An 18688-nucleotide genomic window follows, 5' to 3' on the forward strand; every position below is an offset into this window, starting at 1 on the left:
ATATTATAATTAGTATTATATTAATTATATTATTATTATATATTTACATTATTACATTATTATTATAATTATATATATTATAATATTAATATAAATAAATGGACAATTGTTATGATGTAGTCCAAAATGAGCCCCTTGAATGAATCACAGTCACGATAGATATATAAAAAAAAAAAAAAAAAAAAAAAAAAAAAACCACAATACATACTACCAACCATACACATACCAAACTACCAAGTGATATAATATATACATATATACATACATACACATTATATACCATACGCATAACACATACATACACAGCATAGCATATTGCACAGACATATTAATATACATACAGCCAATAACCAACCAATAACCATACTACCATACCACTACTACCCGCATAGACCATACATACAGATATACCATAAGACAGATACATACATACAGAGCATACGATACACCACAGAGTATACAAGTAGAGAATAGAGGAGAGAGAGAGAGGTATATTATAGAGAGAGAGAGAGAGATATAGAAACACACACACAGTATAACAATATAGTAACACATAACCCTTAAGTAAAAAACTAGGGCAACCCATTTAATAGTGATGTAAAACATAGAAATACTAAGTATAAAATGACACACACAAAGAAGGAGAAGACGGTGGAACAAGACAAAGGAGACAAGGAGAATGAGACCATACCACAGTAGTTACACAAGACATAAGACAGTGAGGCTAGTACATAGGAGAACACAGCCTCCTAAACTAGCGAGAAACACGCGGGAAACCCGCCCAAGAGACACACACGGGGAGCGCGCGCCGGCCGGAATAGGACTGAAGATTGGGACCTAGCTAGAGAGAAAATACACACACAGCAATGACCCAAGGAGCAAAGCAGGAGGAAACATACAAAAAGGGCCATCTAGATAGCCCAGAAGTAAGGAGGACTGAGCCACTGAGTATGCCAACACCGAGGGGGGGAAGACAGAAGAGTAAAGAAACACACCACGCATAATATATAAAAACAAAACACACATAAACACAATATAGAAGAAGAAGGTGGTAGAACAGACAGAAAGTTGGACAGAAAGATGCACATACAACTACAAATGAGGGTGCAAAGGAACGCGGAATCACTCGCCCACCTCTGCACACACAAAGCCTAACCACCACCCCTAGAATACAGGCTATAAGGAAAATACACCACACAAACAAACAGCTGACCAGACCAGAGAACGAGCTAGACACACCCCAAAGTACATAGTGGAACTTACAATAACCCATAACGTAAAATCAGGTAATAAGGAAAAATAAAATAGGACACAATGAGAACAATGATAAAAAGTAGAACCAAACATTATATATATAACAAATAACAGAGAACAACAACACATATGACACTACACTACACATCTTCACCAAGACACAATACAGTTGATAGAGAAAATAACACTATACAGAACAATGAAATCATTGAACTAAACAAAAGAAGATAACAAAATAAAAGAAAAAACATACACACAAACACAACTACCACACAACTAATCACAAGGAAAAAAGAACAAAAGGAAAGAAGAAGTAACGGGGAGGGGAGGAGGAGGAAACAAGGGGGGAAGGAGAGGAAACGCAAATGAGGGGAATAGGAAAGGGGCATGAAGAGGAACCACAGGAAAACCTATAAACCAGTAGATTCATCATACACAGGAAGGAGCTAAGCAGTATAGGGGGTCTTGGTTAAGAGCATAGCTTGTGACACACACTGACGAAAATGCAAAATGGCTCATACGTGCACACGGGAAGTGTAATGTAGTAAGAGTAGGACACACATGATGCACACACACACACACACATGCACACACTGACATACACTTCAAACTGCAGGCTGTGGCAAGGACAATGTATGAGCAGGAGAATAGTTGAAGACCAAAAATGAACAGCCAAGGAGGTGGTGTGTGTGTGTGTGTGTGTGTGTGTGTGTGTGTGTGTGTGTGTGTGTGTGTGTGGTAAGAAAGAGGAGAGGGGTAGCGCCAACCCTCCCCAACACAGATCTTAAACGCAGTGGGGGAGGGTGACCCTCACCTACTGTATTGGATGAGTGGGAGCCATAGTGAAGAATAAAAAATGTACCAGGATAAGAAGCAATACTTGCAGGGATAAAGGCACGTAGCACCCCTGCAGAAGCAATGAGGCAACTCTGATGGAGTGAAGATTTTATTTAAAATACACACAGTATCATATTCACGAACACACAACAAGAGCTGAGTGGGAAAACAAACAAAAAGCTCTTATAATTCTGCAATTCTTTTAATACTCTAAAACACCCCAAAAAAATTGCTACAAACCATACACAAAGTACAAATTATCCACAAATACATTCAGAGATTTGCATCAGCTTACTTTCATATAAAAGCTGTTATCATCAGCACCGTGGACAGAGTGCTAGGGTAAGCTAGTAGCCAAAATGAAGCACTAGTATACTAGTATAGACACTGGAGTGAGTAAATACACCCATTATACATCATTGAAAATCATTACCAAATTTCTAATAGCGCTCAAACCTTGTTCATTTTCTAGCTAGGTGCTAGTTTTGCATTGAACAAAGCGCGTTTCCACAACTTTGCACTTGAGTCATTTAGCCATAGACTGTATAAAACATGGACATTTTCCATGACTTAATCCATAGGTTTCTGAAAAGCCAAAATGAAGCTCAAAGTGGGCGGCTCATGCTGGCTTCAGGTGTCACCATCTTGGCAAGGCCTGACGTCAGCTAGTCTGGATCAACAGAAGTACATTTCCAGGATAATTGCCTGATATCACGCGCTGGATGTCCCTCACCTTCTGCTCGCTGTGTGTTGTGATTCTCAAACTCTGTTTGTGTCAGGAAACAACAAACTTCAAGCTAGCAAGCTACACACTAAAAATAAGAAAATTTGCTTGGTACTTTTAGAAATTATAGCAAAGATTGACAAAGAATATGTTTACCAGGCTTGTGCAAAATTCTGAATTTCAGACTTGGCCTCCATTCAATTCATGAATTGGAATTTCAATTGAATTGACTTCCACACAGTCACACATCAGAAAGAATGTGTTGAATTTCACATGCATTCAGTGCTAGGAAGGTTACTTTAGAAATTGCTTACTGTTATAAGGTACCCATTATAAATGTGGTTTGGATTACTTTATCAATGCAAAGCAATTTACTTTTAATTTGATTAGTAACTAATTGAATTATACATTTTACCTCACTAATACAACTAAATACAATTACATTAGTTTTGTAATTTAATAACATAATTTCATTACACATAACTAGTCACTCCTCAACCCTGCATACATTTTGTTCCAAGTAATAAGTAAAGTGAGCTTGCATGCTTTTAAACACATATATCCAGTGTTGGGGCTTACTCCTTACGAAGAAATGCCATAATATAATCACATTTGGCTGTAATTGAGTAATGTAACACATTAATGTTACTGTTACTGTTGTGTTGTGAGTTGAAGGTGTGTTTAAGCCCTTTATAAGCTATATGCCAGGCTCATGCTGTGTTGCGCTACAGTAATGTAATGAGTAGAGTAATGAATTACTATCCATAGAGAATAACAAGTAAGGTAATGCATTATGGGGTTAGGGTAAAAGTGAATAATGTGTATTACGCATTCTTGAGTAGTGACCCCAACACTGATGATATCAAATATCCGTAGCATAACACAATCAAGATATGGTTTCAAAATAAAAGACTGTCTGTCTTTACAACTTACTTTTAGATGCCTTTTGAAATTTGAAGTAGCCTTGATGGAGCCACAGACTGGAGCACTGCAAGTGCTTGCATATGGCTCTGTGGTTTCCAGGTGTTCTTGTTGGAATTGGTTCTTCAAAATTAACTAGTACAGATGACCTTTTAGGCCTGCTATTATTTTCCATGTCACTGTTATTACATGTTTCAAATCTATAAACCTTTATAATCTGAAGTTGTAAGGGACTTCTGAAACTTAAAAAGTCCAGTGGTGACCATCAAATTGTGTAGAAAAGAAGCTTTCAAACAAATGTCCACCTCAAATTGTTTGGCAACCATTTTAAATACTTGGTTCTATTAAAGCATTCTGGGAAATGGAGTCATGTTCCATCATATTCCACAAAATTACAATTACAATAATTAAAACTGAATTATTTGTTCTGTGACTAGACACTGCTGGGGGGAAAACCTTTCCTGAAAATTCAATCTGTACAAGTAGTTCATACTAATATCAATTATAGAATATGTAATGCAATCATATTTGACATATATTGTAAAGCTTAATTATTAAACACTTCACTTAAATTATGTATATGAATTTCTTTGAATTTTTATTGAATTGCAATTCTGCTTCCTTTAATTCAAATTTGAAATGTAATTCTAGATCCTGTTTTTGACATCAATTCAAATTGAATTCAAATTCGTAGCATATAAATGATCGTATTAGCACCCCCTGTTGGCTGTTAATATCGCTTTATTAGACTTTTTTTGTGCCGACGGCTGTCAGTTGGACGGCCGTTCTGGACTTTTCCCAAATGCACAGATTGTCAGTCCATCCCTGATGTTTAATGTATGCCTTAGTTTGAGGTTGTTATTGCATTTCAGAAAATGTTTTCTTTAAAAACAATGTAATATGGCAATTAAATGCACTTAATGTTTAGTTTTTTGAGAAATGATATCGTGAGCAATGTAGGCAATACAAATGTTGCTTTTTCCGAAAATTAAACCAAACTATTGTATATTATTGCTCTTCAATAAAACAAACGTATTTCTTATCCGATTAATCGATGGAATAATCGGTAGAATACTTGATTACTAAAATATAGAGAAGCACCGATAGACCGGCCGTTGACTGGAATTGGACGGTTTTCACGTGCTCAGCCATGACCGGCGACTGGCAGGTCAGTCTGAAATATGCCGATTTCATGCCGGTCAATGCTACAATTAACTGACAACATAAGTTATACGAGTTACATATCTCAAGGACGCACGCACACACGGATGCGGCAGCACTCAGTCTCTTTTTCCTTTCTCTCAACTTTTTCCGCTGTGTGTCGCGCGCACCCTCTTGCGGTGTGAAGCGCGTCTCCGCACTATTCTCGCACATGTAGGGAACCTCTGAATTAACCTGCAACATGTCAGCTGTTTGGAAATTCTTCAGCGTGTGTGCAGAAGATAACAAGTTTGCAATATGCAACACCTGCAAGGAAAAAGAAGGGCGTGGAGGGACAACACCAAAAACCAAAATCAAATTTCTTTTAGTTGGATATTGGATGTGAAAAGAAGGATATGGTTCTAACTTTGCACTTTAGATGTGTGTGAATTTCCCACACCAGGAGTAATTTATATAGTTATTCACTATTTTATAGTGATCCATTATCTATTAAAGAAAAGATAGAAAATAAATATTTGTGTGTGCTGTAAAGTGGTTAGAAAAAATGAAATCGGAATCGGCTAAAATCGGCATCCGCTGGCCTAACTCAATGAAAATCGGAAATCGGAATCGGCCTAGAAAGTTGTAATTGGTGCATCTCTACTAAAATAATCTATACCTGCAGCCCTAATGCAGAGCCACCATTGCTGCGCCCTACCCAAGACGATTGTGCTAGGTAGGAGCATTAGAACCATGTTACATTGAGACACCGATGAAAAGTTGCTGTGCAAAACTTAAGATTTTTTTTAGGCATTTTTGCCTTTATTTGGAAATTGTGGGAGAGAGGGTATGCCATGCAACAAAGGTCCCAATGCTGGAATTGAACCCAGGACGTTGCAGTAATGTGGCATGCGCTGTAACCACTCTCCTTTGGGATGCTCTGCACAACTTTAATTTGTAGCTAATACAGCACTTTTTGTCTGCCTTGTTTTTTAATTTCAGGGTTCCTGCAGTCTGAAGTTGGATTTGGACCAGCCTGCTGAGTTGTCTACAGTCTACCAGCAACTTTTAGTATTATTATTCGTAGTTGAATTATTGGTAGCATTTGGGATTACCGTCAAAGCAGCAGTATGGAACGCAGTAGCTGGAGCGGCAGTGAGAGCCCAGGCGACGACATGGAACGACTAAGTGACTCAGGAGGAGATAAAACCATGGACGGGGACCCTGAGGGAGTCTGGAGCCCTGACATTGAGCAGAGCTTCCAGGAGGCCTTGGCCATCTACCCACCTTGTGGAAGGAGGAAGATTATACTGTCAGATGAAGGAAAGATGTACGGTGAGTAATGGGAGATGGAAGGAGGTTAGGTGTAAAGTGCTCTGAGTCACTGAAGAAGGGAAGCTTTACTTGTGTTGCCAGAAAATATTAAGAAATAAGCAAGGCCAAAATGGCATTTTCAGATTATTATTTTTTTGTTCAAAATATTAACACACACTGACTTTAGCTGTTTAGATAACAGACAACCAACTGTCCTGCTGTTAAACAGATAGACAGGGGAACTAATCACAGACGTATAATTGCCACGTACATTGAATAACGGTGGTGCACAAATGAAACACTTATGTAGGATTAGATTAATTCACTTATTAATAAAAGGTGCAGGAGCACTTCTGGATCTTTCCGACCCACTTTAACCGCTGGTGGAATGATTATGAATGCAGTTCATGAAATACAGTTACTCAGAGTCATTAGTGAAGGTAGCCTATTTGTGGATGTTAGCATAGTTTGCCTTCAGCGGCAGAGGAGAGAGGTGTGGGGATGGCTCATGAGCACTGCCAGTGGAGTTGATTGACACAGCTGGTGCTCTTGGACTAATTATACTCTCCCTTCAAATACAGTAGTGTGCTGGAACCAGGGATGTCTGGCACACATCAGAGGCAGCCACACTGGCTTTTGGATTTCGTTTAATATTGAACTGTTTGCTAAACTGTGTTGGGAGTTTTGGAGCAGCGTGACGTAGACCGAGAAGCTGGGCAACCAGAAGCGCACGGTGAAACTAAAGACGTGAGATAAAAAAGTGCCTTTTTTATGAGCGGTCTGTGTTTGTGCATTGAGAACTCACGGTGGCAGCAACAACGCGCCCACAAGTGTCTGCTTTGCATGCAACGAAGGGCGTACACGCTCTCACAGGTACACTTTGCTCTCGAAGTTGATTTCTGATTTCCTGAATTAAACTGACTTTTGACATTTTGGGGGCGATAACCAAGGGAGGCACTGGCCCTCCTTTGATTGGTCACTTTCAAGGCGATCTCACCCGCAGACCTCCTTAGTCTACCTTAATTGACAGCAAACTATATCGTTCAGGAAGCCCAAAGTTGTAAGGTGTTCCGGTCGAAGAAGTCTTTTTCTGTCTTAATTAACGATGTAACGTAAGATTAGGGTGACCAGACGTCCCGGTGTTTTTGAATTTTTTGAGTTTAGCCCCGAATGTAACTTTGTCCAGTTTATTTTTCCGAGGCGAATAGAACGGGCAGCTACGTGCGGGGTCCGACCATGCCGTATTTGTTGCTATCACCTTGCAACCGTCTCTCCGTGAGGAAAGCCGGGTGACGTTTTGGGTGGAATCATAGCCAAATCAGTGTAATACATTGATGCCATCAACACAAAGTTTAGAAGCACAATGCTAATGATTTAGTTTGAAGTTCCTGTGATGTGACATGTCCAGTCTACGGTTAAGACTCAGACACACGGAACTCTGAAGCAGACCTGCTTGTGTACACTCTCTGTAAAATGCAGCGCAGCTTCAGGTTTATGGACGCGCTCAGCTGTGGACATGCTGCGGTAGATGTGTTGCGTTTGTGCTCCGTGTATTTCTGTAGTTTCCGTTTTCCACCTCCGATGTAGAGCAGCGTTCAGTTACTTCTCTAGCTAAACTATTTGTCTCATTCAGAGACCAGAGACCCAAACGGGGCTCTGTATCTGTCAGAAGGTCTGAGATCTACCGTATCAGCAGAGCTATCACGTAATGCACAGCAGACTATGGTGCAGGTATAGATTCGTTTCTGAAATATAGTGACTTTATTCTTGTAATAGCCTACTAACCTAACTTTATTTTTTTCAAAACGTCACTACTCATCGTCTCGTCCAAATCACAGAGAACACAGATATACTGTATTTTGAAGGTGCACAAAGTTTTGGACATGAGCAGAAATCTTGAATATTAAAATATTACAGTCCAGGGGTCTATTATAAATTAAAATGAATTAATGTATCATTGAGGTGAATAATTGTCATATGCACATTTAAGGAGGTTACTTCCTCACCAAAAGACGCCAAACAGGAGGGAGGAGTAAATGATGCCTAGGCTACAGATATTTGCAGGTTGCAGTATACATTGAAATATGTGCATACAAATTCACCAGAATGCAGGAAATGAAGTGGTTATGCTCAAAATTTTCAATACATCATTTTAATTATTTTGGTGTTATTGGAATAAATAACACTTCAAAGAATCCTTTTTTTTGAAAAAATCTCACACTAAACTGAAAAAGGCTGTTGCAATTTTGTTAATTTTACAGGAAAAAACACTGTTATTAGTTGAGGAGCCTACGATCAAAATAATGAAGTTACTGTCTGTGTATATGTCTGACCTGGGCTGGCACATGTTCACATTAAAAAGCGTGTGCGTGCACGAGCACTACGGTCACGTGCAAAGTGTCCTGGTTTTAGCTCCGGGAAATCTGGTCACCCTACGTAAGATAGCACCATAAATAAAGGAATGTATGTAATGTAAGTGTCTCTTATCCATTCTGTTGTTGGGATATGTGCAATGCTTTTGAAATGTCGGTAAATCCTTGCCGATGTATGTACCCTAAACTCTTAACATTAACGCTAGAGCTAACGTTAGCCTTAGCGACCATGGCTGTTGTTAGCCTGGCCAGCCAGTCTGATTAATCCAGAAACAGAAATAATGTTTAATGGAGTGGTGTATGATGTAAAGTTAACACGTTCTACTAATAAGTTAAACATGCCAAAACTAATAAGTATTTTGTAAGTTGGCTCTAAATTTCTTTTATGAATTAATAAGACTGGCTGGCCAGGCTAAACAATAGCCATTTTAGCTTAGGCTAGCTGTAATGTTGGAGATAAGGGTAGGCTACATCGGCTTGATTTACAGACATTTCAAAAGCATCGCACATATCCCAACAACAGAACAGATGATAGACACTTATACATTCCTTTATTTATGGTGCTGTCTTGTGCAACATCGTTAATAAAGACAGAAAAACAGTTTTGCGGCAAACGTTAGCTGTCAATCAAGGTACACTGCTCTGTGTGGGTGAGATCCAGAGAAGGGAAGTAACGAAGTACAAATACTCCGTTACTGTACTCAAGTAGATTTTTCAGATATTTTTTACTTTACCATTTATTTTTGTGCCGACTTTTTACTTTTACTCCTTACATTTTAACACGAATATCGGTACTTTCTACTTCTTACATTTTACAAAATTGGTTCGTTACTTTAGTTTTAAATAATTTCAGTGGAATTACTGTTATTATTTTTCGTGTCATCCATACCGAATTTAATCTAATTGGATGGGAATATATGTTGCACTTGACACACCACTACAAGACGACTCAACAGATTCGGCGGCATAACGGCGGTAACGTTAGCATATAGTAGTATGGACGGTGACATGATTGAAAATGAAGAAAACGGAGATCCCAGAGATTCGGCAGACAAGCAGCAAGACATTCCCAATCATCCTTGGCCTTATCTGAGAGAGATATTTGAGATAGTAGGCATCAAGAATGACTCCTGGCGAATGTGCTGCGTAACTCTAAAAGTATGTGGAACTTCTTAATTAATGTCTGTAATTCATATTTTATCCTTTATGTTCTTTCCAGAAGCCATATATATATATTTTTTTTTACGATCAATTTTTTATTATTTTTATGTTTTTGTACACACAACATACAGAACAAACAAATACAGTTGAACAAGAACCAAAACCCTCGCCCAAGCCCCACCCTCTGCGGTCTCGAGGAAAACAAAACTAACCAAAATGCAAGAAAACAAAAATCACACCTTGCCTAGTCACTCTCCTCTAATTCTTGTGATGTTGAGGTCATTAGGACTGATACTTGTGCTGCTGCTTTTTTCCATAGGTCTATAGTTGATGACTTGGCTTTGTTAATCCTTGCTGTAGAGAGCTCAAGCATAACTATGTCCAGAAAATACGCTAACCACTGTTTTATACAAAGCGAGTGGGGGGGAGCCAGTGCTGAGCTATCATTTTCTTGGTCGCGGTTGATCCAGCTAGCCAAATTTTCTTCTGTCTCCCAAGTAGGTGTAATTTATAGTCATCATTAAGTAACAAAACAATGTGGTCAGTAGGAATTCAACATCCTATCACATCAGATATTATTGATGTTGTTTTATTCCAAAACTCATGCACCTGTTCACACTCCCAGACCATGTGCAGGAAAGTTCCAGTTTGTTCAGGTTGGCAAAATGTGCAATAGGGAGTAGGAATGGCTTTAGAGACGTATCTCTTCTGAGGAGTCCAATATGTCCTATGGTATATGTTGAAGTGGATCTGCTGGTGATTTGGGTTCTTGGAACAGTGGGAAATGTTGTCCCAAACTGTCTCCCAATTAATTACGTTCCCCTCCGAGCTCAACTCTTGCTCCCATTTCTTTAGTATTGGGAGTTCTCCTACGGATACTTGCATCAGTTTATCATAAATCCCGGACACTAATCCTCTCACCGGAGAATCAACAAGCCATTTAATGATTGGGCGCCTCTCAAGACTGTTCCCCAATGGTACTCCATAACATTTTAGGGCTGATCTTAAGCATAGATAAAGGAAGAAGGATGTCCTAGGGACCTCAAAGCTAGCTCTCAGGTCTTCAAAACTCAACATACCTTCATCATTGAATAGCTGGTCTAGAGTATAAATACCTCTGTCACTCCACTGGTTATAAACAAAAGGTTTGTTACCAGACATTAAAGGAATATTTCACCATTGGAAAGATGAATATATATTTAAATTGGGTCACTTATGTAGTAGAAATGTGAATTTCTTTTTAGAAATTGGTGGCTTCTAGGCCAAGAAAAGCCAGAAAATGTGTTTTTGGCTCATGTGGATGAAAGACACCAAATCCCAGAATGCACTTGCTTCGCTGCTTTAGTGTCTACTCCCAAGCCACGCCTAGCCTTTACAGACAGACAGTGAGGCGATCAACTCAACAAGTGTGTTTTATTGTCATTTCAACCATATACACGAAAAAACGTTTCAAGTGGTGTTACACATTTAAAATATATACTTTTTTGCCACAGCTGATACATTATCCGGACTTCTTTTAGCGGATTGATTGATAGCTCCAGAGTGAACAGAACTGTGTCCATGGCAACACTCTGCTATGCATGGCAACGGTGTGTTATCCTTAGCAGCGGTCTGTTATCAAGAAATAACAGACCAACCAAGCCATAAAAGAAGGCTAACACATAGCTACTAGCATTAGCTATTGGTGGGCTGTGGTATAAACCTCAAGTATAAACACAACCGTAAATTTGCGTGGGATGTAGAATGGTCGGCATTTTACAGTCACAAACTCCACCAGCAGTTAGCAGTTAGTTGGATACAAATCACCCCATTTCTGCAACAGGCAGTCCGTGGTAACACAGCCCACCTCCACTAGCTAGTCTTACCCGGTGACAGAGCAGCAGGCTGGATTGTCCACAGCAATATTTCCACAACAACAAAAACACAGCAGTCTCTGAACTCACGTTGGGAGTTTCGTTGAAGTTGGATGTAGTCCAGTTTGTTTAATGAGCGGACACTTGCAAGCAGGATTGGTGGAACAGGTGGCCGGCTAGCGTTAGCTTTCCACCAGCACACTCTTTCAGCGCTCCCCGCTGATAAGGTCTCTTTACCGGCCAGATCCATCGAGCACCACTGACGGTCTCCATGCAGGTGAAGCTCGCGTAGTGTGTGGAGTATTCCGTCTGTAATAAAGTGTCCTGGAAATATTCTCCGATGTGTACCAATGTATCCCGGTGGTACACGTGTGCGGTAGTTTGAATGCACAAAATTGTTGTTCTAAAATTTCCGTCGGGATGAACGGTTTCTGCTCCTGCTGAGAAGCTAAGCGAGGATTCAAGATGGCTGACACTCGTTTTTTCCTCGGCAATCTCCGGAAAAAGCCGACAGTCCAACCCCCTATGGGCTATGCGGAAGTGGCTCCTAATACTGGCTGTAGTCTTTTGCCTGTGGGCAAAAAAGCCTCAGATGACGCAAAAATCGTCATTTTGCGTCATCTGAGGCTTTTTTCCAGACCCACAATACAGAGATCTCCCCTCTCATTCGCAAGGCTACTTTTACTTTTGTGCTTTTAAGTAAATGTTATTTTTACTTAAGTAAATAAGTTAAATCAGTACTTCTACTTTTACCAGAATATTTTTTAACGCAACTATCTGTTCTTCTACATTAGTACGGGAAGTGAGTACTTTTGCCATCTTTGGTGAGATCCCCTTGAAAGTGACCAATCATAAGAGGGCCATTGCCTGCCTTGGTTTCTGCCCCCAAAATGTCAAGTCAATTTCATTTGGGCGAGCAGAAATCTACTTCGAGAGCAGAGTTTACCTATGAGAGCGCCTATGCTCTTCAGCGCTCGTAAAGCAGACACTCGCGGGTGTGTTGTGGTTGCTCTGTGCATGTGCTGCTTAGTTTTATACAGGCAAGTGGCATTCTTTCCCTCTCCCTATGTTTTGTTTCACGCTTGCAGCTACCTGTACAACTCTTGATTGTTGAATTGGTGCGCGAAGAGCAGGGATGGATACCGACATCCGGTGCAAATACTTGATAGTTGATTTCTCGCTTAAAAAAGTCTCAGAAGTGAATTTGGTAATGAAACATTGCAGTGTCTGGAATATGAGATTCTGTCGCTTCTCTAATGTATGTGTATTGGGGATTCGCTCAACCAATCAGCGCGCGTCTCTAATGTGTGCGTATGGCAAGTCGCTCAACCAATCAGCGCGCAGCTCATCTAAATATTCATGACCATACCGTATTTGGAAGAAAAGCTCTTGTTACAAATAGGGCCAAAACACAGGGATGCATAAGGGCCAATAAAATATCAACCAGGCCATTTTCAGCCCAACCAATGTTTCATACCCCATTAGGAGACCATAAGGAACAGTGTGAAATACCCTATATAATCATTCTATCACCCCTTTAAATTAGTGGCTATTTGCCTGGATTGTATTTGAATTACAATTGTTCTACTCAAGCACTTATACTTCGCTTCACTTACAGCGACTGCCTCGCTGATCTTACAGTTGTTAAAACTGCAATGGCTAATTCCTCTCCCTCTCCTGTTCTCTCTTGCTCTGTGTGTCAAATGTTTAGCTATTCCTCTGCCTCCTTTAGTGATAACGATACATGTAATAAATGTAGTATATTCGCTGTTCTGGAGGCAAGACTTAGTGAGTTTGAGGCACGGCTCCGCATCATGGAATCAGAATCATATGCTTCTGTAGCTAGCCAGCACCACGTAGCTGAAGTGGGCCAACATACTGTAGCTTCTGCTAGCTGTCCCCCAGCAGGCCCCGAGCAGCCAGGCGAGTGGGTGACTGTCCGAGGGAAGCGTAGCGTTAGATCTAAACCAGGGAGTGCACATGATGACTGTCGCTCTAAACCGGAGCATCTTCGCCAATCTACAAGTTTCTCCCTACTCAGTGATGATACACCCGCTGAGAAGCCAATTCTGGTTATTGGGAGCTCTATACAGCGACATGTGAAGCCGGCGGCCCCAGCGGCTGCGGTCATATGTATCCCAGGGGCTAGAGTGGGCGATATAGAATCCCATCTAAAGCTGCTGGCTAAAAAGAACCGTAAATACAGTAAGATCATACTTCACGTAGGTGGTAATGGTCGTAAATCGGAGATCACTAAAATTAATGTTGAGTCACTTTGTGCATACGCAAAGACAATGTCGGACTCAGTAGTGTTCTCTGGACCCCTGCCAAACCTGACCAGTGATGAAATGTACAGCCGTACGTCATCCTTCCACCGCTGGTTGTCGGGGTGGTGCCCAGCTAATGATGTGGGCTATGTGAATAACTGGAGGGCGTTCTGGGGAAAGCCTGGTCTGATTAGGAGAGACAACCCAAGTTTGATATTTGTAATCAGAGGTGTAGTGCTACGCGCCCCTCTGTGCTTCTGTTGGAGCAGTCGCCCACTCATAGTCTAATAGGCACGGTGTCTGTCCCCCGACTCAGATCGATTAAATCAAAGGTAAACAAAAGATGCACTATACTTAACAACCTAATTAGAATTAAAACGACTGCAACGAAAATTACATGTGGACTATTAAATATTTGATCTCTGTCTTCTAAAGCAGTATTGGTAAACGATTTGATATCAGATAATAAAATTTATTTATTTTGTCTTACTGAAACCTGGCTGGGCCATGAAGAATATGATAGTCGATTATATTAATACTCAAATTCCTAGAGGCTCAGGCCGAGGAGGGGGAGTTGCAGCCATCTTTGATTCAAGCCTGTTAATTAATCCTAAACCTAAAATAAATTATAACTCGTATGAGAGTCTTATTCTTAATCTTCAACATCCAAAATGGAAAACATTACAGCCAATTATATTCGTTGTTATTTACAGGGCTCCAGGTCCGTATTCTGAATTTTTATCTGAATTCTCAGTTTTTATCATGTTTAGTCCTTAAATCAGACAAAGTACTTATTGTAGGTGATTTTAATGTCCATGTGGACGTTGACAATGATAGCCTTAGTACTGCTTTCAACTCATTATTAGATTCAATCGGTTTCAGTCAGTGTGCACAAGGCGACGCACTGTTTTAACCACACCCTCGACCTTGTGCTGGCATATGGTATTGAAATTGAGGATTTAATAATATTTCCGCAGAATTCTGTATTATCAGATCATTCTTTAATTACTTTCGAATTCTTACTACCTGACTATACTACATTAGATAAAAGCTTCTACACTAGATGCCTATCTGACAGTGCTATAGCTAAATTTAAGGAAGCGATTCCAACAGCATTTGACTCTTTGTCATGCCTTAAAGGGGTGATAGAGCTTTTCTTCCAAATATGGTATGCTAATGAGTATTCAGAATGAGCTATGCGCTGATTGGTTTGAGCAAACTACATAGAAACACATGGGAGACTCGGCAGCAGGCCTCATATTTCAGACATTGCAAAGTTATACATTGTTTGTCGGGCTATTTCGTTATTAAATTTACTTCTGAGACTTTTTTAAGCGAGAAATCAACTATATAAAGCTCAAATATGGGTTTTACAAAAATTGATGGCTTATTGCAAATTTGGTAAGACTGTGTGTCGGAGTTCAGCCGCTGGTGCTGCCTCGCCGCCCGCCGGTGCTGCCTCGCCGCCTGGCCTGCCTTCCTTCACAGACCCCGGCCTGCTATGAGGTACTTGGAGCTCCGTCACGGCTGGCAGCCCACAGCAGGGACTACAAACGCCGCTGCCCTGACAGAGCTCCAGGGCCTTCAACTCCCCTCTTCCTGCTAGCTAAATGGCCCGTTGTGTGAGAGTGAGAGCGCGGTCAGCGAGCTTGTTACACCAGCAATCTCTTACCACATGTTATACACATGTCACGCCACTTATACAAAATCTAACTAAAGGTCTTATAAAGCTAACAACTGTGTCCGATTTCAAGTTAATGAATATTTGTGAAGACAAAGTGTTTCGTTAGCTGCGACTGTCCCTTCAATCCTAGCTACCTGTGTAGCTACAAACCACGGATAGTTAGCTTCCTTTTCGCCTTAATTCGAGTGTATATATATATATACAGTTTGAATTTCGTCACGCCACTTACACAACATCTAACTATATGTCTTATAAACCTAACAACGGTGTCCGATTTCAAGTTAATTAATATTTGTGAAGACTAGCTAGGTGTTTCGTTAGCTGTGACTGTCCCTTCAATCCTAGCTACAAATCACGGATAGTTAGCTTCCTTTTGGGCGTAATTCGAGTATATTTACAGTTTGAGTTTCGTCACGCCACGTATACAACATCTAACTAAATGTCTTATAAAGCTAACAACTGTGTCAGATTTCAAGTTAATGAATTTTTGTGAATTCCAGAGGTATTCTAAGAGGAGGCTAGCTAGGTAGCTCTCATTGATAGAGCTCCATCCAGCCGCAGGCTCTATCAATGAGACTCACGGACAAGCGGCGTTTATTTCCCCAATCGTTTGTTTAAATAACTCAACACATTATAATTACACACATTAAAAGAGTAACTGGAACCTGTGGAAAGAGAATGCTGGCGTAACAAGCTCTCTGACCGCGCTTTCACTCACATACACCGGGCATTTAGCTAGCAGGAAGAGGGGAGTTGGAGGCCCTGGAGCTCTGTCAGAGCAGCGGCGTTTCGTAGTCCATTAGCCCAAAACGGTGACTTTGCGCGGGTATGGAGTGCTGTGGGTTGCCAGCCGTGACTGAGCTCCATCTACCTCACAGCAGGCCGGGGTCTGTGAAGGAAGGCAGGCCAGGCGGCGAGGCAGCTACACAGGCAGCACCAGCGTCTGAACTCCGACACACAGTCGGACAAAATTTGCAATTAGACATCAATTTTCGTAAAACGGCCCATATTTGACCTCTACGTAGTTGATTTCTCGCATAAAAATGTCTCAGAAGTGAATTTAATGGTAAAATAGCATATGAACAATGTATACAATTTCTGAGATCTGCACAACCTAGATTCAGAAGACTAACTGATCTCAGGTCAGTTGTGTAGCCTATGCAAATGTTGGGGCATAACAAAGAGACTAGAGCCAAATGAGGAGGAGCCGCAATAGTTGACGTCAACTATGGGGCTCGTTGAGATTCGCCCGTTTTCAGAGGCAGTTACAAATAGTGAGATTTGCAGAGAAAATAGGTGTCAATGGGATTTAGAGTTTCTATGTATGTCCTAGTTACCCACTAAACTGTCATTATTCAACTATGACAAGGTAAAATCAGTTTTGCATTCTATCACCCCTTTAACATAACAGAGGACCTTTATGTTAACCTCAGTCCCTCTCAGATTGATACATTTGTAGACGGTGCTTCGACCTGCCTACGGACGACTTTAGACTCCGTTGCTCCCCTCAAAAAGAAGATTATTAAGCAAAGGAAACTAGCACCTTGGTATAACTCCCAAACTTGCAAATTAAAAAAATCTCGTGAAACCTCGAAAGTAAATGGCGTTCCACCAAAGTGGAAGAATCTCGTTTGGATTGGCAAGAAAGTCTCAAAACCTATAGGAAGGCCCTAAGAAAGGCCAGATCAGACTATTACTCATTACTAATAGAAGAAAATAAGAACAACCCAAGGTTTCTTTTCGGGACTGTAGCCAGGCTGACAGAGAGTCACAGCTCTACTGAGCCATCTATTCCTCTAGCTCTGAGTAGTGATGACTTCATGAGCATCTTTAATGATAAAATTATAACAATTAGAGATAAAATCTATCACCTTTTGCCCTCAACTTCTAACGGTTCACCTTTAAACGCAGGATCGCTAGAAAGAACGACTATTCCCGACATATAATTAGACTGCTTTTATCCTATAGACCTTCAACAATTAATGTTAAAGATATCCTCAGCTAAGCCATCTACCTGTCTCTTAGATCCCATCCCAACGAGACTACTCAAAGAAGCGTTACCCGTGGTTAACACTTCATTACTAGTTATGATCAATATGTCCTTATTAACAGGTTATGTACCGCAGTCATTTAAAATAGCTGTGATAAAACCTTCTGAAAAAAACCACCCTCAATCCTGAGGTCTTAGCAAACTATAGACCTATATCTAACCTTCCCTTTCTATCCAAGATCCTTGAGAAGGTAGTTGCTAATCAGTTATGTGATTTTTCTACATAGCAATAGTTTATTTGATGACTTTCAATCAGGATTTAGAAAGAATCATAGCACAGAGACGGCACTGGTGAAAATTACTAACGACCTTCTAACTGCTGCAGACAAAGGACTTGTCTCCATTCTTGTTTTACTAGATCTTAGTGCTGCATTTGACACTATTGACCATACAATCCTGTTACAGAGACTGGAACACTTAGTTGGCATTAAAGGAATCTCACTAAGCTGGTTTAAGTCCTATTTCTCTGAGCGATCCCAATTTGTTAACATTAACGATAAACCCTCCAAGCACGCTAAAGTTAGCCATAGCGTTCCTCAAGGCTCAGTGCTTGGACCAATTCTATTTTCCTTATATATGCTTTCTCTAGGTAATATTATTAGGAAACACTCAATTAACTTTCACTGTTACGCAGACGACACCCAATTATATCTGTCAATTAAGCCAGACGAAAGTGGTCAGTTAGCTAAACTTCAAGCGTGTATTAAAGATATAAAATCCTGGATGACCCACAATTTCCTGATGTTAAACTCAAACAAAACTGAAGTTATTGTGATGGGACCAACACACCTCCGAACTTCATTATCTAAAGATATAGCTACTCTGGATGGTATTGCCCTGGCCTCCAGCACTACTGTCAGAAATGTTTGAGTTATTTTCGATCAGGATATATCCTTCAATGCCCACTTAAAACAAACCTCAAGAACAGCCTTTTTCCATCTTCGTAACATTGCCAAAATTAGGAATATCCTGTCTCAAAACGATGCTGAAAAACTAGTCCATGCATTCGTTACTTCTAGACTAGACTACTGCAATTCCTTACTATCAGGTTGCTCAAATGAGTCCCTTAAGATTCTCCAGCTGATCCAGAATGCTGCAGCACGTGTTCTGA

General features: G+C 40.5%; 1 protein-coding gene across 1 annotated transcript in view; it reads left to right on the forward strand.

Moving 5' to 3' along the window:
- LOC120564323 (transcriptional enhancer factor TEF-1-like) overlaps positions 1–18688 on the forward strand; it is a 137108-nt gene that overhangs the window by 25865 nt on the left and 92555 nt on the right. Inside the window, exon 2 of the mRNA XM_039809172.1 lies at positions 5879–6211. Within this exon, the coding sequence (XP_039665106.1) occupies positions 6007–6211 (205 nt within the window). The 5' untranslated portion in view covers positions 5879–6006. The remainder of the gene's footprint in view (positions 1–5878; positions 6212–18688) is intronic.

The sequence above is a fragment of the Perca fluviatilis genome, chromosome 8 (genome assembly GCF_010015445.1).
Source record: "Perca fluviatilis chromosome 8, GENO_Pfluv_1.0, whole genome shotgun sequence".
NCBI lineage: Eukaryota > Metazoa > Chordata > Actinopteri > Perciformes > Percidae > Perca > Perca fluviatilis.